This window comes from Protopterus annectens, chromosome 1.part1, assembly GCF_019279795.1.
Source record: "Protopterus annectens isolate FY-2018-M chromosome 1.part1, PAN1.0, whole genome shotgun sequence".
NCBI lineage: Eukaryota > Metazoa > Chordata > Ceratodontiformes > Protopteridae > Protopterus > Protopterus annectens.
Genome location: NC_056726.1, coordinates 292,202,306 through 292,226,246, shown reverse-complemented (window position 1 = coordinate 292,226,246; position 23,941 = coordinate 292,202,306). Strand labels below are relative to the sequence as shown.

The 23,941-nt window shown below is 39.6% G+C and overlaps 1 protein-coding gene across 2 annotated transcripts in view; it reads left to right on the top strand.

The window, feature by feature from the left end:
- POLDIP3 (DNA polymerase delta interacting protein 3) overlaps positions 1 to 23,941 on the top strand; it is a 1,331,876-nt gene that overhangs the window by 37,970 nt on the left and 1,269,965 nt on the right. For both annotated transcript variants that reach the window (XM_044074576.1, XM_044074567.1), the window contains exon 2: positions 17,133 to 17,544. In XM_044074576.1, coding sequence (XP_043930511.1) covers positions 17,133 to 17,544 — 412 coding nt within the window. The remainder of the gene's footprint in view (positions 1 to 17,132; positions 17,545 to 23,941) is intronic.

Sequence of the window (23,941 nt, the reverse complement as noted above, 5' to 3'; positions counted from 1 at the left end):
TCTGTATTTCATACAACTAAAAGAAGTACTTTGCTTACTTTTAACTAACACAGCAGTCACTGAAAATAATTCCCCCTTATTTAAATACCCCTGACTACACACATTACAAAACTGCTTTACTGTATATGTCATTTAGTTTATATCCTGGATTGTTTTATACAAATACTAACAAAAATCGCTTTACTTGCAGTTACATTTTTCCCTGTTTTTAGTAGTGTTCTAAACATTAATTCCATAGAGTGGGGTTTATGCTTTACAGTCCGTCCATAAGTTTAACAAAGTCAACAAAAGTCCAGTCTTTTGCTGAATCTTTTTCTTGCAAAGCCATATTTCATAAATGTGATTGATGCTTTGTAGTTTTCCATTTATTCACTAATTTCATTGTTGCCGGTCGTCTTCTGTTCATCTCCGTATCCCAAGACCAGACTCTGTGGTACTCCAGATTCTTCTAGCCAGTTCCTTTGCTTCTTTTCTCTCTCTCGACCATTTTCCTTTGCAGCATTGGAAAAGGTTTTCACTTGCCAAGTCTTTCAAAGAACCTTACTGTCAGAAGAATGAGAAGCAAAGTCCTGTTCTGCTTGCTGGTTCACTTTTTGTTGGGCAAACTTTTCTTTTCCTCCTTAGCATGTTCTGCATCAAAATTTACTTTGATCTTCCATAAAAAAAAACTAGGAAGACAGCTGGATACTGCAACTGGAGTCTTACACCTGCCTGTCAACATTTCCTGATTACTGAGCTAAATTAACTTCTCTTCTGCCTTGTGTACAGTGAATCATTGTCTACACTCTGCTGTCCCTAATTTTCAGTACTTTGCGCTTCTCCAACATTTTTGTCAGGATCAACTTGCTTTTATGATTGTATAGGTTTTGGCTACTGTCATGACCAGGTTTGGAGCATATACTCAGTGTGTCCATTCAATTAACGAATCCCGATGTAGAACAGTCCAGATGTTTATTTGTGCTTTCATAAAATTAATACAGCCTGTTCCTTCCAGTTTCTCTGTGGTACATCAGAAAATCTCTGGTTTTCTCTGTACGCTCTCTTCTTCTTTTTTTTTTTTTTTTTGGAAGGCGGGTCTTCTTCAGAAGCTTCCCCGCCAGCTTTTTCTTCATTTCAGCCTTTGATTTTTGCATTTTTATCATTTCATCCAAACAGCTAGCTAGCTTCTTTTTTTTTCTAGCATTTTGTTATTTGAGTTGATATATTCCTTATTTATTTTGATCACCTCTGAGTACATTTGGCTTAGTTTTTATTTAAATTACTAGACTCCATCTCTTGAACCAAAGCTGAAGCTTGAGCTGCTTTTTGCTGACAGCTACAGAAACCTTTTCAGACAGTGTTTTCTCTTCACCTTTTCTGATTTTTTTTTTCCAGGTTTTCCAAAATCTGATGTTTTAATTCTTCCTCAGTGAATGGGTTAAGGGTCCATTCCTCTAATCTGACTTGGCCTCATACTTCAGAGTTTGGATCCAGCTCTCAAGCTCCTTCCTCTACGCATAATGTCCTAGTCTATGCTCAGTCCCCCAGATCTCGCTTGTCTCCATCGTGCTCAGACATAGGGTCCTTCTCTCAAAACGTTTTTGTGAAGTTTTCATAAGTAAAAGTTTCATTTTTTTTGTCTAATATTCTACCCTTTCTTCCTACAACCTCCGTCTTAGCTTTGGGCTGTTTTTTCTGTGTCACAGCAGTTAGTATATTTTATTGTAGTGTATTCTTATTTTACCATAGTTGGTAATCCTCTTTCTATAACCTTCCATCCTTTCTAACCTCAATTACAGATGATTCTTTTTTACTATTTCTGGCAACTTCTTCTTCTTTTTTTTTTTTTTTCAAAAATAATTAAAAACATCTTATTCTTTTATACTTTTTTTTTCTTGTCATACCAGTCTTTAACTGTCATGGCTGACAAGCTGACAGGGTTTAAAAAAATGGACTTTTTCTGGCCACAAAACCCCTAACTCAGATGCTCATGTAAACATCAACTGGTCTGTTTGTGTTCCTTTTAACACAAGGGAATTAGCTGATAAAAGCAACAAGCTTATTTTGAAGGGACTTCTTCCTCCTCCGTCTGCTTCTTCCTCAGGGGCTCAGACCCCCACTAGAACTTCTAAAACTTTGGAGCATGGAAAGCACTCCCCATCAAAGTCCCCCAGGACTTCTCATAACCACCACCAAAAATTGCAAAAATATCTAATTCGATGTCCTTGGACCCAAAGATACATACTTTGAATCCAAAAATCTTCATTCAGATCCTTAAGCTTTGCCTCTGATTGTTATTTCATCAAGCCCCACAGCTCAAGTTTTGGATTCCAAGCCCTAGGATATGAAATCTAGTATGATTTGTAGTCCAAATCGCTCCCCTTCGTTTATTTTGAATCTATCTCCCCTAGGCTCCATTCCCCTTTTTATGGAAACTCCCAGAAAACATTCTAGGTCACGGTCTACCACATCCTCCAGAAGTCTTGTGGCTAACATAATGCAAAAGTTCCTCAGAGCTCAGACAGGTCTAGATGGGGGTCATTTTGGCTCTGTTCCCTATTGGATCCATGAGTCTTCAGGCCACTACTCGCATAGTACTATCTCCTTCTCCAGTCTGTCCTTCGGTTTCGGACCCCCAGGATCCAAAGGCTCCGAGAAGTCTGGAGTCCGATCTGAAGAGAATCACTTTCTCGACTCTGACAGCATCCCTTACCAGTTCTACTCTGTTCTGGTGCTGAAATGTCAGATCCATAGAGTTATCGGATCCATCACTGCCCCTTGGAGCCTTGGTGCTGGATAGCTCGGGTCTGGTTCCCTCCTCCAGGCATGGATCCAGTTGCAGTCGTGATTTACCCGTACTGGAAGTCTCAGCTCTGGTGCAGGTGGCCATGGTTTCTCCGGGTCCATCTGCCTTCGAGCTTTTGGAAAGGGCGTTTTATCTTTCTAGAGATCCAGTGTCTTATCCCTTGATTCCTTTGAGCCTATACCAAGCCAACCTGACAAATTCCTTGCTCCCCTAAAGGTAAACCCCACTGCAACAAAGGAGTCCCAGTAGATGCTATGCTGGTGGAGGCAGCCTCTAAAAAAAGAGCTAGCAAAACAGAGCTTGTCTGTTCACCTGCCAAACGGAGATTTTAGAGCACTGGACAGATTTGGAAAGTCAGCCTTTGCCTCAGCGACATTTGTATTGTGTTCCTTTAACTATTTGGTACATTTTACAAGGCTGCAGATAGATTTGACCAAAGAACTGTCAAATTCTCTCTCTGAATCAATGTCTGCAGAGGATTTCAAAAGATCATCCTTTCAGTTGGCCACATGTATATATATATTTTTTTTAATCAATTTTCAATGTGCCCATGAGGTTGGTCTCTCACCCAGTTGAAGGTGCCTCACGGGCAACTGGTTCAGGCATTGCCATAAGGACACATGCTTGGATGTGGCTGTGCGACTTTGTGGAGCCTTTCAAGACCTCTTTCATCAACGCTGCCTGTCTGTTGGTCCATCTGTGAAATAAATGCTTACACACAGCGTGCAAGAGGGAAAGACTCTGTCTGCTGTGGGAATCAAGTTTTCTATCCCTTTAACAAACATTCTGTAGAAGTTATAGAGGCAGTAAGCAAATGTGGTTTTGCAAATCTCTGGGACCATTCCAAGATCCATGTGGAGGCAATTCCTTCAGAGGCAGAGGATGTAGTTCTCACAGTAGCCATCTCCCTAAAGGCAGAGGAGGCCTGCAAAATAAGGGTTTCCACTATTCATTTCCCGGTAGACCCTATCAGAGCTTCTGAAGTGCTGGCCGACTGCCCTCCTCTGGAGGAAGTCAGGGGAACGATTGTCCTTTTACCTAGATCCCTGGGCTGCTATAACAAAAGATATTTGTGTGCTAAAAATAATATCCAGAGGTTACTTCATACCATTTTCCCAACTCGCAGTCTACAAAAGAAAGAAGCTTCCCGATGTTCTACCCAGTCAGAGGAAGGCAGCAGTCTGAGAAATTCAAAAGCTGTTGCAAAAAAGAATCATCCAGGAGGTCCCACCAGACCAAACAGTATTCATAATTTACTCACGCTTCTTTTTAGTGCCCAAAAAGACAGGGAACCTGAGACCAGTTTTGGAGCTAAGCAAACTGAACCAGTTCATGAAAAAGTCTTGTTATATTACTAGTCCATTCTGCCACTTCTTTCCAAAGACTATTGGATGTGCGTTATAGATCTTTAGGATGTGTACTATCACATCAGAATAAACTGGCGCTCCTAAAGATATTTACGCTTTTGGCCAGTCATTACCAATTCAGAACCCTGCCCATTGGACTCGCCACAGCCCTCAGGGTTTTCACCAAATATATAGCAGTAGTGACAGCTCACTTGAGACTAAAAGGATTGAGTGTTTCCATACCTAGACGACTGGCTCCTCAGCACCCCCTCTGTGCGTGTCCTTCAACAGTCCAGGAACTGTTTGCTCCAGATTTCACTTACTGGGAATAACAGTCAGTTATGCCAAGTCAAATCTGACACCAATACAGAGCGTGGAGTTTATTGGCAAACATCTGAACACAACAAAGCAAATTGCATCTTTACCGACTCATCACATAGACACAATCAGATTCCAGGTTCATCAAATTATATCCTGTCCGTCTCTTCCAGCCAGATTCATTCTTCAAGCATTGGGGCCTATGGCAGCAGCAGTAGTACTACTTCCATTAGCACGTTACTATATGCATGTTTTTCAGAAGTCTCGAGTTGTTCATTGGGCTGTTCGACCACCCTTGTCCTTCCCAGTTAAGTTTACGCTGATTTGGAAATCCCATATACAGTGGTGGATCCAGTCAGATGACATTTATCTAGGCCAGCCCTTTGTTTTACTGCCCCCAGTGGCCATGGTGACTACAGATGTCTACCAGTTGGGGTGGGGGGCATTACTTGTAAAGGACGGTCTAAGCCACGTGCCCCCCCCCCAAAAGAGACCAGTTTGCATATTAATGTCCTGGAGATGAGAGCAGTTGTATTAGTGTTGCAGGCACTTCAAGATGCTCTTCCTGTAGGGATTATTGCAGTTCAGACCAACAACATACCTGTAGTCTGGTACGTGAACAAACAAGAGGGAACCTGGTCATACCCTCTCTGCCGAGAAGCTGCGAGTGTGTGACAATGGTGATCTCCACCATCCACTTTCTAGTTATAATGAACAGTCTGGGGGAAGCCAGCGCACTAGCGAATAAACTCAACAGGTCTATTCTGATGCCTCATGAGTGGTCTCTCAAACAATCAGCAGCGGAGAAAATTTTCCATCATTGGGGCCAACCTGGCTGTGACGTCTTTGTGTCAATCCACAACAAGTGCAGCAGTTATTTTGCTCTAATACCCCCTCAGGTGGAGTCACTGAGAGATGCTCTAGTCTACGTGTGGCCATCCAGTCTTTTTTACACTTATTCTTCATTTCCCTTGAACCCCAAATTCCTACAGAAAGCAATCGGCTTGAAGAGCTCAGTCATCCACATTGCCCCTTCTGGCCTTGACAGGTGTGGTTCCTCTTCCTGTGGTCTCATCTTCGCTGTCCTCCCTGGATACTGAACCCAGCTCCAGATCTCCTCTCACACCCCTCAGGGACGAGTCATTCCAATATACCAGCCTTCAAACTAGCCACATGGTTTCTCCATTTCCAATAATAGCCAGACAGCCCAGACTTTCTTCCCCTGTAAGTACCATTCTGATATCTTCACAGGAAGACTTCCACCAAGAAGGTTTACAGAAGCTAATGGAAAAGCTTTTCTCTTTGTGTGTTGAGAAATAATATTGACCCTTTTAATGCTCTGGTTTCTTGATTTTCTGGCTACACTTTTTAAAGAAGGAGCTAGTTTTTCTATGATTAGATTACTACTGGCAGCTATTTCAAATTTTTATATAGGAGATGAAAATTATTCTTTGGTTTCTTCCAAGTTATGTAAAGCCTTACTCAAAGGCACTTGTGTCCTTAGACCACTAATAAATGGTCCTTCACCTCCCTGGGATCTGACTGTGGTACTACAAGGTCTGACTCAAAAATCTTTTGAACCTTAAGCAAAAAATGATTTAAAATTCCTGTTATGAAAAACAGTCTTTTTAGTAGCTATCACTTCTGCCCAAAGAATTTCTGAACCCCTTGCTCTTTTATCAAAGACTCCGTACATTATTTTCCATAAAGACAGGGTAACTTTACTGACATACCCTTCCTTTCTACCCAAAGTGGCTTTTGAATCTGACATTAACCAATCCATTCATTTGCTGGTTTTCTTTCCAAATTGTTCAAACAAAGGAGAGAATACATGCTACTTTTGCTAGATATGCACAGGACATTATGTTTTTATCTACATAGAATGAAACAAGTTAGAAAATCAGATCAGCTGTTCCAGTTTCCAAAGTTGCATTGGCTAAATGGACTACTGATTTGCATTTCTTGGACCTATTCTCAACAAGGCATTTTTCTGCCATGACTGTCCAAAGCCCACTTAACTAGATCCATAGCCACTTCATCTGCTTTTTGGTCAAGACTGTTGATGATATTTGCACAGCACCCACATTTTTCAGTGCTCATGCTTTTGTTACTCATTACAAATTGGATCTAATATCCAAAAGCAGAGCTGCCTTTGCCTCGGTGGTTTTCCAGAATATCCTTCCATTATGGCCACCCAAGGTTAAAGTAGCTGGGAACTCTTTGTTCCATTCATTGAGGAAGAATGAAAAGGACAATATCAGATTTAAAAGTTTTGTACACATCATAGCTAGGCATCTGTGTTGTCCATTTTCATTCTTCCTCAACTTCTCACCCATCCATCCCCTTTCCTATAAAGTTCTGGAGGAACCTTTTGGAACTTGTAGTTCCGGGTTTGAGTCCTATTTTTTGAGATATCCTTTTCTTTATCTAATTAATTGGGATTTTATGGTAACAGACTCAATCTGAGGTATTGAGAATGGACTAGGGCATTAAGGGTAGAGGGGGGGGAGTTCGAGTTGGATGCAATGTCTGAAGTATGCAACCAAGTCAGATCTGAGGATCAGATCAATAACCTATTAATTGAGGAAGAATGAAAATGAACAACACATTGCCTGTTATGGTGAGTGCATAACTTTTAATTTCTTCTTTGCTGGCAGTAGTATACTTACTAGTCAGTAACTGGATTTTACCCAACAAACAGTTCAGCGGCACTTTTTTTTTCATTTTCTGTTTTAACAGTAAGAGAGCTGAAGTTAAGCTGTTGATCAGTATGCATCCATCTAGGAAACCTGTTGTAGTATTATATTGAAGCTAATGTTGTATAAATGGCTATCGGATTGCATTCAGTTCTCTTAACAAAAGTACAACAAGCGTTTAGTATCTGTACCCAGGGCCCACTGTACTAGGGCTATAGTTACTTCTAAAGCATTCTTCGGAAACAAATCACTGAGTTATATATTTGTGCAGTGTCCACATGGGCATGGTTGAATACTTATGCAAGACAGTGTAAGTTAGATTTGATCTCTAAATTGAAGTATTCCTTCAATACCACCATAATCTGGAGTATTCTTTCATAAGGATCCACCCAAGATCTTGAGCTTAGGTCTGTGTTAGGGTAATGAAATTCTCATGCTCTGATATAAAAGATTCTTACTATAGTGATATATCTGGACTGGCAGTTCCATCTTCATTACCATCCTTGCTGTTTTTCCAAAATTCTCAGTCCCGAGTGTGTCTACAGAGTTGTTTGTATCTGCTTTTGTTTTTTTTATGTAGTTAGTATGCCTTGCACGAACTTCAGAGATCTTGAGGTGGGTCCTTTTCTACACAGCCTCCTGCGTAAAGATAAGGTCTAGTTACCAAGGAAAGGTTTGAGATGCCAGGCCGACTAAGTCCTGCTTGCCTTTGTCCTTTATGTAATGAAGATGGAACTGAATTCCGACCTTCCATTATGTTAAATATGAAACTTTTTGAATCTCTCCATTCTGTGTAGACCATCACCTGAGATTTTAAATTGAAAAGACAGCATTTAAAGATAATCAGTTCTGTGTGTTTTTTTTTTTTCTTGGATATGAAAGTGTTAAAGCGTCATTAATGCTACTTTAGCCAGGTGACTTTCTGAGCACATTACGTTTTGTAACATTAACTGCGGAACACTTCTTCCTTTTGTTCCACAGGCCTATTCTGGTGGCTACTTTGACTGCTGTTTGTTTGAAGAAGGCTGCATAGATTATATTTGGGCAGCAGGCATTTGGCCTTCTCCCTCACTTTTGTAAGACATCACAAGTAGGGCTAGCCATAGTTGAAATAGAGCCCTAAGCAAAGAGCTCTATGGTGACTTGCCTTTATTCCATTCTGGCCTTCCCATGCCATCCAGATTGCTTTCTTATTTTCTCAAACTTTTTTCCTGCATCATTTTGATGCCTAAAATAAATGAATGTATAAAGGTTGGAAAAGCTCCCCAAGCAGAATGGCACCCTAGGCAGACATGTAGTTCACCTAGCTGTAAGGCCTGCCACGACTGCAAGCTTAATGTGTTATCCAATACAGTTCTTTTTGGTGCTGCTCTTAAAAAGGAATGTATTCCTGAAAGGGAGGCTACCGAAGAGAATTGGTTTGAGTTTGCACCGTGTTGTTACAGGAGATGGTCTTGTTCTTACCGGATACAAAAGTTATGTACTTCCTCCTTAATGACAGATTTGGAAAAATAAGTCCATCCTTTATAACTTACTTGCTTATCTCCCCCATCTCTGGCAAAGTAGGTTTTAGCCGTAGTTTTCTATTGGCTAAAGTTTCCCAGTGCTGACCTCAGATCTGAAGAGGTTAGGTTCTGCGGAACATTAGTGGGTAAGGGTAGGGTTCTTGGAAGGCTGGAAAAGTTTTACTTGATGTGCATTCCTAATGTCTGCCAGCTTAATCTTGTTGTTACAAGGGATGGATCTACTTTTCTAGATCTGTCATTATGGTAAGTACGCAACCTTTCTGTATTAATTGTTCATGGCTTTGCTTTGGCTGATAAAATTTTAACTTTAAGGTATATAAAATACTGAGATGAATAGTAAGTTTCCTTCAGAGCCGAAGCAGTGTTTTTCAGTCTTTTTGTGGTGGCAGTTTCCTTCAGAGCCGAAGCAGTGTTTTTCAGTCTTTTTGTGGTGGCAGAACACTATACAAGACTGCTAAATTTCAGTAACACAATATTTAGCACACTTGCTTTTGCTGCAGAATGTGTGGGTTATATTCCCACACCAGGTAGATGGATGGCTGATATTGAAGTGCAGCATAAGGGGGGGCAACGCACTCCTGAGTGTGTCATACTTCTGATGAGAGGTTAAACCAAAGTTCCATCGGCTTGAGTTGGTGACAGCTCAAGTAGATATAAAAAATCCCACGGTACCTGTTGAAAAGAGTTGGGAAAGTTCTCCAGTGCCCGAGTAATATTTCCCATAGTAATATACATAATTGGGCGGCAGTGATGGTGCAGTGGTTAGCATTGCCACCTCACAGCAAGAGGTTCTCCGCTTCAATTCTTGGCTGGGGTGCCTTCTGTGCAGAGTCTGCATGTCCTCCCTGTGGTCACGTGGGTTTCCTCCGGGTGCTCTGTGGTTTCCTCCCACATCCCAAAGACATGCTGTAGGTGGATTGGACACTCTAAATTGGCCCTAGGTGTGAGTGCGTGCATGTGTGTGCCTTCTGTGGAAGTTTGGGCGCCGGGCTGGCAACTCGATACCGTAGAACTCCACTGCCAGTCATGAGCGGACAGGTGATCCGCTGTGGCGACCCCTAACCAGGAAAAGCCGAAAGAAGAAGAATATACATAATCGCCCATGGTCTCCCCTGAAAAGAGGACACTAGCCTAGTGGGACTAACTCAGTCAACAAAAGATAAATAAATATAAAAATACTACTATAGTAATCATGCACATTCCACCTACTATAGGTACGTAGTTTTATACCACTTTTATGTTCATTTATTAAGTTATACAAGGTAGACAGTCTTGTGGCAAGAGCACTTAGTTGCATTTAATATATTTTATAAGAAAGAAAAGCTGAAACACTTTAATGTTTTTTTGTATTAAATTAAATTGTAGTATTCCAGTTGCTTTGAGTTTGCAAGAGACATAAATCAAAGTTACAAAATCCTGTATAATATTTTTCCCATTAATATGAAATTTAAAACTCATTGAACAGCTGCTGAATCCACAGATGAATGCTTTTCTACCTAACAAAACTTTTTGACATTAACTGAAATTTGTAGAGAAGCCTCATTCAGACTGTTGACAATCCTTATTGAAAATCTCTTGACATAGAGAAATGGATGGGATGTTTCTGTCCAACCGTATATTCTGATAATATGTTTGATTGATTACTTAAGAATGCATTTGGGCATATTCCACAGAACTATAGGTCATCTCTCATTATGATAGTCGAGATTAAAGGTCAATTTCATATACATTACACTTCTGATAGGCTATTTTAAATGGGTTTTCTACAGTTTTGTAATTGCCAGTATTGCCACCATATACAGGCAGGCTTCCTGCATTTATTGGTCGATCCATTCCCAAACCAACAGATGTGTGCCCAGTAATGACTCCTTCTGTAATTTGTACAGATTTGCACATATCTGAGTATGATTGTAAATCCATTTTTGTAAGACATGTTGCAGCTTCTACTGCTGGAACTGTCTGTGTATCTTTCTTCCACATTGCCTTTGTTTCTGTCTGCAAATCCTGGTATTTTATGACTTTGTGTCTCTCTGTACGTAAGACACTGTAGTCATTAGATGTAGCAATTTCAATAATCCATGCTTTGTGGCTCATGTTTCCAGTGCTTTTCAGGTTTCTCAGTATTATAATGTTTGCACAATCCCCAGTGCAACAGTGTTACCACATTATTATGCCTTTCAGTGTTACCACATTATTATGCCTTTCAGTGTACAATCCTTCTGCCATCAGTATATCACAACCAGCAACAAGATGTGCAACTGTTTCCAATTCTGTTTTACAAAGCCTACATTTGTACATTTTTGTCTGTTTCTCCCACAAGTTCAATGGACTTTTTAAACCAAAGTGTACATAGTTCACTATCTTGGGCCGCCAATATCAACCTTTCATCTTTTGGTTTAAATTCACCTGTCCTTAACCATTCCCGCATCCGATCCTGATCAACATGATGATGTTCTTCGTGTTTCACTGCTGCAGTCATTACATTTGGGTTATCTGCTTGCAGTAGCCCTCAGTCGGCCTGATTAACAAAGTCTTGGGTCCTGCTTTGGATGCTGTCCCTTCTTCCATGACGTCAGGGGTATAAAGCATGCAGCCAATGCCATTACATTAGTCTTTCTTGCCGTGTGGTGCCCGAAGCAGAAGCAGTTCGCAAGTGCCGGTTGGCCGACTCCTGAAATTTTCATTTTCAAGTTTCAGAACTGAAGTCTTCAACTAAAGCTAAGTACCTCGTTGGGGAAACTTTTTCTTGCTCCTCACCGATGTCAGTAAAAGTTAATAATTGCATTACTTGTGGAAAGCAAATGCCTCATAAAGATTTTCATTCGTATTGTATTCCTTGCCTAGGCCTTGACCACGACATACCTTGCTGTCGGTTTTGTGCTTTATTTAATCAGCGCACTATCTGTCGTCGGTATATTTTCGCCTCTAAATATTTCGGTTCTCGGTTTAATTATCCAGAATTGTCGTCGGTTAGCCATCTGACTACCAGGCCAAAAACTGGGAACTCATTACCCAGGACAAATGGGTTTTAAATATGGTGTCCCAAGGATACAGATTTCACTTCCACACCTTACCAACACCAAGCGGGTGGCAAGATCTACCCCCAAATTAGTGGGCAGAGGACCAAAATCAAGTACTCTCTCGCTTTTAAGCATGGGGGCTATTCAGTTGGTACCAGAAGAGGAAAGGGGACAAGGTTTCTATCAAGACTTTTTCTGGTACCCAGAAAAGGCAGTACATGGCGTCCTATTCTGGACCTTTCTATTCTAAATACCTTTCTGGTAATTCCAAAATTCAAGATGCTGACTCTTCAGCTGCTTCCTGTGCTAGGCAAAGATGCATAGTTGGCAGCACTAAGCATACCTGCACATCCCTATCAGGGAATCTTGCAGAAGATACCTACGCTTCGGTTCTCTGCACTGCCCTTTGGCTTATCTACTGCGCCCAGCGTATTCACAAAGTGCCTAGCTCCAGTCATTGCATTCTGCAGGCAAAGAAATATTCAAATATATCCATACCTGGACGATTGTATAATTCATGCCATACTTTTGAATCATCTGGCCTTTGTTCAAAGGGTACTGACTTGTCTGGGGTACACCATAAACGAAAAGAAATCACACCTTGGTACCCTGTCAATAAATTATATTCCTGGGAACAAGCTTGAATACACCTTCCCAGATGGCTTTCCTCACACCAGAGAAACGGACTCATTTGACAACCTACTTCAAACAAGTGGCCACAAAATCCCAGTTATCTACAAGGCAAATACTGCAAGCCTTGGGGTTCATGGCCTCCTGCATTCTTCTAATTCTATATGCAAGGCTGCATATGAAGAAACTGCAATGATATCTCAAAAGTCTATGGTGTCAACATTCACAGGATCTAGAAGCTATGATTCCTGTCATACCTTGCCTATGCCTAGAGTTCCTTTTGTTGGACAGAGGCCTGCCACCAAAACAAGGGACTACCATTCACACTACCCCCTGCCGCCCAAACCTTAACAACGGACGCATCAGAATATGCATGGGGGGGCTCACCTGGCAGGGAAGTGCATTCAGGGCAAATGGAACCCAAGTCAAATGCACCTACACATAAATCAAAAGGAAATGTTAGCTGTACAGAATACTCTGACAGCCTTCAAGGACCACATTCTTCCAGGACAACTAATGGTAAAGACTGACAACACCACTGTCATGTGGTACATAAACAAGCAGGGGGGTACACATTCTTACCCCCTCTGCAGACTAGTCATGGCATTGTGGAACACAGCCTTGAGCTACCAAGTGAATCTACAAGCTCAATTCCTGCCAGGAAAACTAAATACACTGGCAGATGGACTAAGCAGAAATCTCATGGACCCACACTAGTGGAAACTGGAACCAAGGATTTTCAACATGTTGACAAGCAAGTGGGGGAGCCCAGATATAGACATGTTTGCCTCCCCCCAGAACCATCAATTGGACACATTTTGCACAAGGATTCCCCACAAGCTAGCTTGGAAAGTAGATGCTCTATCCTTCAGTTGGAAAGACCTATCAGTTTATGCCTTTCCTCCTCTGCCTCTGCTCTCCAAGGTACTACTAAAGATCAAACGGAACAAGCCAAGGATAATTTTTAATTGTACCAGACTGGCCATGTCAACACTGGTACCCCCTCTTGCGCAGTGTGTCACGCTTGGCCCCATGGCACATGCCCCAGACTCCTTCCCTGTTGTCTCAGCAGGAGAACCAGATTCTGCACCCTCAGCTGCAAACCCTGAACCTAGAAGCCTGGCTAATTACCTAATCTCTCCTTTACCACCCCCTCAGTAAATCGGTGATGGATATCATTTTAGAGGCAAGGAGGCCTAGTACTAGAAAATCTTATGCTGTAAAATGGAAAAGATTTTGTGCCTGGAATCCATCTCAAAGGATGAGCGCAGCAGTGCCCAATTTACCTCAGATTCTACAATGCTTGACTGAGATGCTTCATAAGGGCTTGTCCTTTTCCACCATCAAAATTCATGCCTCAGCCATTTCAGCTCATTACAGCACAGAGCCGAGCCCCCCCCCCTTCTCTCACCCACTGCTCAAGCAGTTCCTCAGAGGGGCCAAAAATTTAAGGCCACCTAGGAGAGCTCCAACTCCAGCCTGGGACCTTAACTTTGTCTTGGAGAAACTCACTCTTCCTCCTTTCGAGCCAGCTGCTACTGCAGATTTAAAATGTATTTCCTGGAAAACAGCTTTCCTTTTAGCAATCACTTCTGCAAGGAAGGGTATGTGAATTACAGGCCCTTAAGGCAGTGAATCCTTTCATCATCTTTCATGTGGACAGGGTGTTCCTCAGAACCAATCCCTCCTTCATGCCCAAAGTGGTATCCAATGTAGCTCTTAATCAGTCCATTCATTTGCCTACCTTCTTTCCTAACCCACAGAACAAAGGGGAACGGATACTGCACTCCTTAGATGTGCACAGACAACTTAGATTTTACTTGGACAGGACTAAACTTCAAAGGAAATCTGAACAACTGCTGGTGGCATTTGCTGCAGGGACAGAGGGGAAAGCTATTTGAAAGCAAACCATTTCAAAATGGATAGGACACTGCATTCATTTCTGCTATAAGCACCATGGAAAACCTATCCCACAGGGCATCAGACCCCATCAACCAGGGCTGCATCTACCTCCACAGCCTTTATAAGGGGTGTCCCTACCAGGGGCATCCTAGAAGCTGCTACCTGGAGTTCTGTACATACTTTCACCATGCATTATCATTTGCCCATTTTCTCTAAATCCAGAGCTAGCCTTGCCACTGCAGTCTTGCAGGGCCTTATAGCTGGTTCTAATTCTACTTAAATTCCTCCTCCCAACCTTAGTTTTGGGAATCTACCCAAATGTAATGACTGCAACAGTAAAACATGAAGAACATAGTACAGTTGTATACACTTACCCAAATGTAAATGTTCGAGTGTATTCACTGTTGCAGTCCTGGTTACCCTCCCTCCAGCCCCCTTTCTTCTTTTGGCTGTACCTCTACTCTCACTTACTATGCTCAAAAAGCTTTTTTGGTGTATTTGCTTTTCTGTTGGAGATATATCCTTGTAGTTATAGATTTAATAGCTTCCCATTAGGGGGGCACCTGACATCTGGGGCAAGAAAAACTGATGTAATGGCGTCGGCTGCATGTTTTATACCCCTGACGTCATGGAAGAAGGGACAGCATCTGACGCAGGACCCAAGACTTTGTTAATCAGGCCGACTGAGGGCTACTGCAAGCAGATAACCCACATGTAATGACTGCAACAGTAAATACACTTCGAACATCTACATTTATGATAAGTGTAAACAGCTGTACTTTGTTCAAAGAGTTTTCTATACTTGCAACGATATTTATGCATTTTCCACATTTCTTGCCTGCTTATCTGATCCTTCACCTTATATTCTTTCTTTTTCTTTTTTTTGGCACATTCAGTTGCTGCCTGATTTTTATCTACTTCTGGTTTGATTTCCATTCCCGGTTGACACCGATATGCTTCTGCTAAACTAAGCAGGAAGTTATCTTAGACTTGTACTCCTCATGATTGAACACTTTCACTATGTTTGGGTCTTGTGAAGTCGGCAGATATGTATGCAGTCCCACTATTGCAGATCTATACATGTAGTCAATTTCATGGAGGCCGATACCCCCTTCAGAATGGGGAATATGTAGTCTTGGTATGCACTGATTTTTTTAAATCATTTGATGAGCATGAAGTATCCTTCTTGTTTTTGTGTCCAATCTATCCAACACCTTTTGGGGCCAGTCAGTCACTGCAGAACTGTAAGTTAGGACAAGAAGAGCAAATTGGTTTATAGCTTGGACTTTGTTTCTAGGGATCAGTGCTGTTTTAAGTCTTCTAAAATATTCCTTGCTGAGTTTTCTTCACATTTGTTCATGATTTATTGTTGATCCTTCATCATTTCCCAAATATTTATACACTCCCTCTTGCTCAAGTTCTTTTATATCACATTCCTGTCACAAAATTGATTCTTGGTGTTGCAGCTATCCTGCTTTAAAGGCTGCTTTTGCACATTTATCAAGACCACCTCTGATGGGGTGTCAGACAACCACATCACATGATGTAAATATGGATATCGCTATCAAGTTGCAGTAATTTTTGTTGCTTTTTTGTTAGTGTCATTTGTGGAGAAATTTACAGCATGTGCTGTTCTAGGGGAATCGGTCCGCTTAAGGATTGGGGTTAATGTTCTACTTGTGAACACAGTAGTACTTTTCTAATTCAGCCCTCAAACATAAGCTTGAGGGCTGGAAGTGTGTGTGTGTGTGTGTGTGTGTGTGTGTGTGTGTGTGTGTGGTATTTATTTGACATTTGTTAACCGGGTTAGTCCAACTGAGCCATATGGCCTGTTTTCAGTGGAGACCCTAGGAGAAAAGCCCCAGCATACAAAATTAAATGAGTTGCATAGTAGAATATATATATATATATATATATATATATATATATATAAAATCAAAGAATAGTTGCATACTAGAATATGTATAATCAAAGAATACAAAAGTTAATGCAATGTAGGAAAAAAAATACGCGTGTGTGTATATATGTGTGTGTGTGTGTGTGTGTATATATATATATATATATATATATGTTGTGTGTGTATACATATGTATTTATATAAATGTATAGATAGTGTGTACGTAGGTCATATATAGATTTTATATATATATATATATATATATATGTGTGTGTGTGTGTATAGTTTTTTATTTCACATTATTTTCTGTGGCATGATTGTAATTGTTTAAGTTGCTTGCTGGATAGAGCATTGCATAGGTTATGGTACTTTTTAGTGATTGAGTTTTCTTATTGTTGATTTTCCCGTGTAGTTCAGAGATAACCTGTGTTTTAGTTAATTTGATTCAGGGCTGTATGCCAGTAATACTGTTTTCTATTTATTTATTTATTTAAGTTTTTCCTTCTACTTGTGAAAAAAAGTTGCAAGTGTATGATATATTTTGCTGTGTTTATTTTTTTTTAGAGCATGATTTTTTTCTCCTTTTCTTTTGTGAGAGGACCTGAGTTAGATGACTGACACAGATGAAGTGATGCCAAATGTTATCTGTACTCTTGTTAATTAATGTACACATTTTATTACACCATTTTACCACTGCCGATTGTTAGGATAAATGTTACCCTAAGGTGAACCTTTTTTTTTATTAAACTTTTCCTAGCAAGTTCTTCTCTGCCTGGCTTATGTACTTAAAATTGAAATATCTGTGCCTCATTTTCTTAGATTGGCTGCCTTGACAGCATTTTCTAACCAATCAACTTATCCCTAAGCTCCCAGAAGTGTGAAGATTGAGTTTTGCTGAAAAAAGAAAAAGCTTGCACAAGTTAATATAAACCTGATCACTTTACTGTAAAAGAGGTGATTGTCATTAACCATTCTTTTTTTCTGTTTTGTTTGTTCTTGTTCACTTTTAAAGACAGAATCCCAGGCCGGTACTAGGCTCCAGTGGAATAAAGTCTAGAATTGGAAACCTACAAGTCAGTACAAGCAGAATTACCCAGAATTCAAGTACTGGCTTACAGCGAACATTTGATGCAAGGCAAAAAATAGGTGTTACAGATGTTCGACTCAGATTGGGAGTAAAGGATGCTCGGGAGAAACTTGTACAGAAAGATGCTCGATTTAAAATCCAAGGGAAAGTACAGGATGCTCGTGAAATGTTGAACTCTCGGAAGCAGCAACAGGTTGACGCTGTTGCTGATAAAAAAGTCACTCCATTGACTGATGCCAGGGAAAAACTGAGCTTGAAGAGGAGCACACCAGTTGTAACAAGCAGCTCACAAGTGGGGGCAGTCTCTCCTACAGTGAAAATCACAAAAACTATTCAAGTAAGGCAGAAATGGCATTACTGATATAGATTGTCCTGTGGTTTATTTACTAATTCTTTGTATTTGTTAAATGGATCAGAGACCTGGTCTGTAAAACCTTTTCAGCCGTGACCGGGGTCAAGAAGGCAGAGGCAATAAAAAACATTGTAACAGAGTGTACAAGTTGAGTTTGCAACACAGACATGATATTTGAGCAAGTGTCTGTAACATATGTTATAGCTATATAAATATGTGGAACTAAATACCGTTAAAGGTGACATGATGTTGACAAGGCTAGTGATTAAGAAAATGTGTGGTGTTAAATATGTCTGCTTTGAGAAATAATATGATGTTTTAGTAAGGTTGTATATATGTCATTTATTTATTATTCCTTTTCGGAATGCTGGCCTAAAAATTAAACTTGTAGAACAGGAAAGTGCAAATGTTTATTCTGCTTGAGATATACAATTAAAAATGGTGCTGTACTTCCCACTTTGAAAATCTGATGTACCCAAATAGCTGAGTATTGACCCTTTGTATCAAGTAATAGCCCAACATCTGTTAAAGCCTTTTGGACATATTTTGACTGAAAAAATACATCCTATCTGGAAAATTTGATGTCAGAAGTCAGAAGTTCATTATTGACTCACTTTCACATACAGCATGTCATTTTAGAATATTTGTAGGGCTGATTGGTAGTTTGAAATTTTATGATCTTTATACTGATCACTGCTGCATAGGATATCACAACTGCCTGGGTTCCAAAGCTCCAGGACACCTTTCCTTTGTCCAAACCATTAGTCAGCTTGAGCTGAGCAGACTAAAAAGACAGGTTTGGGCGCCAGGCTCTTCGCAGCTTTCTTGCCACTGAGAAGAACGCTACTCTGTTGGCTTTCTAGAGTTGATGGTAGACTAATGCTGTTCCATCGCTGGGCAGGTAAGTCCCCTTTAGGGAAAAACCTTTCACAGTACTTTTAAGATTGCTTCTCACAAAAAAGGTAGTTTAAACAGGTAGATTTTAGCCAGGAAAAAAATTTCTGTGACTGTCTTGTTACTTTTATATACTTTTAAATGGGAGTGCACATTTTTGTTGGTAAAAGTTGTTTTAGAACTATTTTTGTGTGGAGAAAATACGTTTTGCTGCTTTCCTGTTTTACTGACTATTTCTGCTAAGCTTCCCTAGAAAACAAATGCAAATTTGGGCTTAACGATGGAACAAACTACCAGTCCTTTGGCTGGACCTTCTTCCAGCCATAAAACCAAAAGTACTGTTAAGCAGCCTTTGCCACAACAGGCTGATAATTTGCTCCAACCGCAGGTAGGTGACTTTGCTATGGCCAAGTCTGGTCCCTCAGACAACTCATGTTTTTCTTTGGATCCCTGTGGTGTAGTCCCCACAGTCTCTGGAGGTAAACCATATCCTCTGCAGTTGTTGGGGCCCTCTCAGTGGGCAAGGGAGAGCCACTTTTGTCAGTCATGGCAAAAGAGGAATAGAATATGCCCCTGCTTAGCCAGAATGTTGTGCCCATCCCTGGGGAAGCTATTGCTGGCAATACTGAATCTGTTTTCCTTGACTTTCCTGTCAAGATGAGACACACAACTAAATACTGTGGACAGGAGTAATTTATTGGGCTTGGTTCAAGGTCTTTCCCAGGCCGTTGAACCTTCTGGAAGGTTGTTTCAGGTAAAATAAAGAGTTTCTTCATTCCATGATAAGGTTCAAGATTTGGAATCTTTAGGGGAGTGTGAAAGGGAGAGATGCAGTATTTTCTCCTCAGGTTTCTGATTTAGATTCTGAGGAGAGTGTTGTATTTGGTTATCCCTGTAAAAGATTCTTTTTCTGAAACTTTTCTAGAATGACCCATTGTTTACAGTGAGAGAATACTGAAGTTTCTCAGTCCCTCAGAGAATATTGTGATTTGCTACAAATGGAATTTCCAGAGCCCTCACCCATCCCACCAGTACATTGGAGGATGTGTTTTTTTTTTTTTTTTTCAGTCTGATTTCCCTGACAGCCAACTTGCTACCCATACGAAAGTAGATAGAATGTACGAAGTGCCTCAGTCTTTCCAGTTTTTGTTCACTATTTCCAGACCCGACCCAGCAGCTGTAACTTTAGTTAATCTAGCTACTGCCAGGCATTTTGCTAATTTTAATTCTTCTCCTTATAAGGATGGTAAAGTTTTTAAGTTTGGGAAAAAATGTGTGCTGCTGCAACTTTGATTTTTAGAATTCTAAACTGTCAGGCTTATATGTTAAAATTTATTAATCGTGAAAGTATGAGGAATGTTTACTGCAGTCTCCACTAGTGAGGACAGTTCTTTTTAGTGTAGTTTAATTTCTTTTATTCTCAGGTCACTACTCATGGTTTGAAATGTGTGTATGACTCTGTATATACTTCCGGGACTGCTCTTTACTGGTTCTGTTTTAAGGAGGTTTGCCTGGCTGTATTCTCAAAACCTCACAAAAGATGACAGAAATTACATTTTAATTCTCCCTCATTTGATAGAGAATCAGTGTTTGATCCCTGTGCTGCAGATATTATCAAATAATGTGATGAGAATCTCTGAGTTTTCAGCCCTCCTCCTTTAAACTATCATAAGGATTTTATGCTCTTTTTATCTAATTCTGGGATGAAACAAAATAAACTGAGTCTCCGCAGAATACTGGTAAGCAGACATTTAAAACACAGTGGCTGAGAGGTTTCAAAAGAAAACAGCAACCCCAAAGCAAAGAACAGTCAAACAAGTCAGAAGACTGTATCAGGGACATTGTTCCCTCTCCCACCCTTGCAGTTCCTTACATCTTCTAGAAAGTCTGAAACTCCATTTCTCACTTTGGCAATGGTTTGTTACAGACAAGTGGATGCTGATTGTGATCCAAACTCAATAGTAACAAACAAACATAGCGAAAACAAAGGAGTAAATCTGAAACACACCAAACAGCCAATACTTAATCCAGCAGAAGTTTTCTTTATTCTCTCCAAAGATCTGGTACCGCGCTTTCGCATTCGCCTTCAAAGGATCACAATTCAATGTTACTTAGTAACAGTATTTATATAAACATTAATTGGATCAATTATTCAATTTATTACATCATTAAATACAAAAAAGGAGGGAAAAGAAGCATCTGAAATATATTTAAAGTGACCTTCCTGTTTTTAGATTCTTATGAATATTTAAATATTTGTATCAACAATATAAAAATATAAACATTTTATATTATTTTATTTTATCATCAAAAAATATTTTATCATCAAAAAATATTCATGACACATTGATTAATCAAATTATCATATGCCTAATTCTAAATTCAATCCTAAAGGTTTTAAAGTATTATATTTTAGAATCATTCTGGTTTCTAGCTCCAATAATCTATCACAAATATTATCACCTTTACAACAAAAAGGTTTGCCCAAAATACTGAATTTTAAACTATCAGCTTTTCCTTCATGAGCTTCTAAAAAATGTTTGGCAACTGGACTAGATAAATTATGGTTTCGGATGTCTTTTAGATGCTCTAAAATTCTCACCCTAACCATTCTTTTAGTTTGTCCAATATACCATGTATTATTACAAGAGCAAGTAAGTGTATATACAACACCAATAGATTTGCAAGTAAAATAGTGCTTAGGGTAATGGTTGACATTATTAATACATCTGACATCAATTATTCTATCACATAAACTACAAAATCCACATCTAAAAGATCCCATGCTAGTGACTTCAGGAATTCTTTTTATCAAGAGATTATTATTCAATATTTCCTTTAAATTTTTACCTTTCTTATAAGAAAATATTATATGATCAGGAAAAAGCTCACCTATCTGATCATCCTCACTGACCAAAAACCAAAATCTCTTAATGATAGCTGATTGTGATCCATCTAGGATACAAATGGCACTGAGAGGAAATTCCTCCTTTTCAGGGGATTCCTTCTCCTGTACCAATCCTGACCTCCTGCTTTTCTGGGGGGGGGGTCATACAAGCCCCCCCCACTTCCGGTAGGGGAAGAATTTTACTCAAGAATGTTTAGTACCAAAGAAAGAAAACTCTTGGAGACCAATTCTGGATGCAGTTTGTGATAGTGCCCAAGTTCAAATTGCTTTCTCTTTACATTCCTATGCATCCAATTTGCAGGCGTTTCTTAAGGTGTTTTGTGTCTGGATCACAATATCAGTTCTCTGCCTTACCCTTTGTGAAGCACAAAGTACCTAATCCCTGTTAGAGCCCATTGCAAGTTACAGGATGTCCACATTTTTCCATGCTTAGACAATTTTCTTATCTTTATATCTAACAAATTTAATAAAACTCTGACGTCTCGGCCAAAGCCTTCAAGGAGTATAACACAAAGTATACATCATTTGAAGAAGATGAAGGGGAGAACAGATAATTTCCATCATTGCCAGTGACTCAGCAAACAGAACAATTTCAAAAAACTTTTCGCAATGTACAACAAAGTTATGGTGGTGGTGGTGGTGGTGGGGGGGAGACAAGGCACCAAGCGATACCGGGAAAAAGGCAACATGGGATTTCGTGAACATCAACCACAACGCTGTAAGCGAGGTAAATGGTAAATCTCCCTGTTGCAATGTTAAGTGGCTATGTTATCTGGACATTTTCTTTTTGAGACTGAATTTGCTGTGTTAAACTGGGGTTTAAAACTTATACCCACGGTTCATCCACGGTTGCATGAATTGAAATGTGATATTTTTAAATTGTGCAGGAACTTACATTTGAAATATTATTTTAGAGATGTAAATAATGTGGCTAAAGACGATGTTTTAGATAGTAGCACTAGCATTTTACATGACAGTTTCAATTCATGTGATTTTTACATGGAGTCTAATGCTTACTGTTTCTTTGATACAAGTCATGTTAAACATAATAGCACATTTAGTCCACCTTTTTAAATGAAGGTATTATACATTTCTTGAAATGCTTAATTTTGCTGTGAATAATGAGTATTTAAACTTTAAAAAAGAAATGTATAACATTAATTACAATTTAACATTATTAGAATGGAAGTCAGTGAAAGCATTAAGTAACAGAAGTGATTTAATTTTTAAGCCGGCTGACAAAGGCAATACTCTGGTGATCATGTCTTGTATCCAATATTTAGCTATGTGCCAGGAGCATTTGATGGATACTAATGTTTATGAAAAAGTTGATAACCTTGTGTATGAAAATGAATTAAAGGAATATGAGAATTTGTTGCACAAGGGCTATAGACTAGGCTATTTTTCTAAGGAAGACATAAAAAAAAAGTTTAATGCATAAAATTGTAAAATGGTCTATTTCTATTGCCTTCCTAAGTTACATAAGGATCTTAGGCAGCCCCCAGGCAGGCTTATAGTTTCAGGCCTTAATTATTTCTTAAACAAACTAGGAGAGTTTATTCACAGTTACTTGTTTCCCAAAGTTTGCACCTTGCCTTCATATAGTCATGATGTGTTTGATTTTCTGGAAAAAAATGAGCACTATTAAGTGTAATTTTGGGTGGCAATAGATGTAAAAAGTTTATACACCAGCATCCAGCCTAGTTTTGGTATTGAGGCAACAAGTTGTTTTTTGGGAAACAGTCCTGCTGCAGAATATATTGTAGAGCTTGTCCATTTCTGTTTAACAAAATTTTTTTTTGAATTTAATGAGTTATACCATCAGAAACAAGGCACTGCCATGGGGGCAGCCTTTGCCCATATGTATGTCGGGTACCTGTCAAATCTTTGAACGCTCAAAATTTCAAACGTTACATGGTCGAGACCAAACGTTCGAAATTTTGAGTGCTCGAAGATAGACTTTCAACGTCACCGTACGGTGCAGATAGGGAGAATTTCCCTTTTCTGCACTGAAGTGCGGTCTCTGAGTTGGTATATTTAAGTAGGGGGGTGTGGGGTGCAGGGGGGCTTGCCCCCCTGCCTATACTGTTAATGTGTTTTTGTCTGTGTTTACGCTTTTTTTTAAATTTTTTTTATGTTCAAACATCCAGATGTCGAACATTTGATCTCGACCATGTAATGTTCGACATTTTGGATGTTTGAAATTTAACATAGACCCTGTATGCCAACCTTAGTATGGGCTTGTTCGAAAGGGAACAGTTTTATGTAGAAGATTTTTTCCATAAACATTATCCAATATTACAGATTTATCGACAACCTCATTTTTCTGGTTGAGGGAGGGAAAGAATTAGTTGATGAATTTATAGCTGACTTACAAAATAATAGATTTGGACTAAAATTTGACAGTCTGAAAATTGGGATGTGTCCCTTTTTTAGATGTCATAGTAGACATTTCAGATGAGAACGTTTTACAAACTTCAGTCCATAGGAAAATGAAGAATGTAATTGGAGAGTGCTTCTTTAATTGTATAATTGTTTAATTGATGTATTTGTATGTGTATATATGGGGCAAGTTTTTTA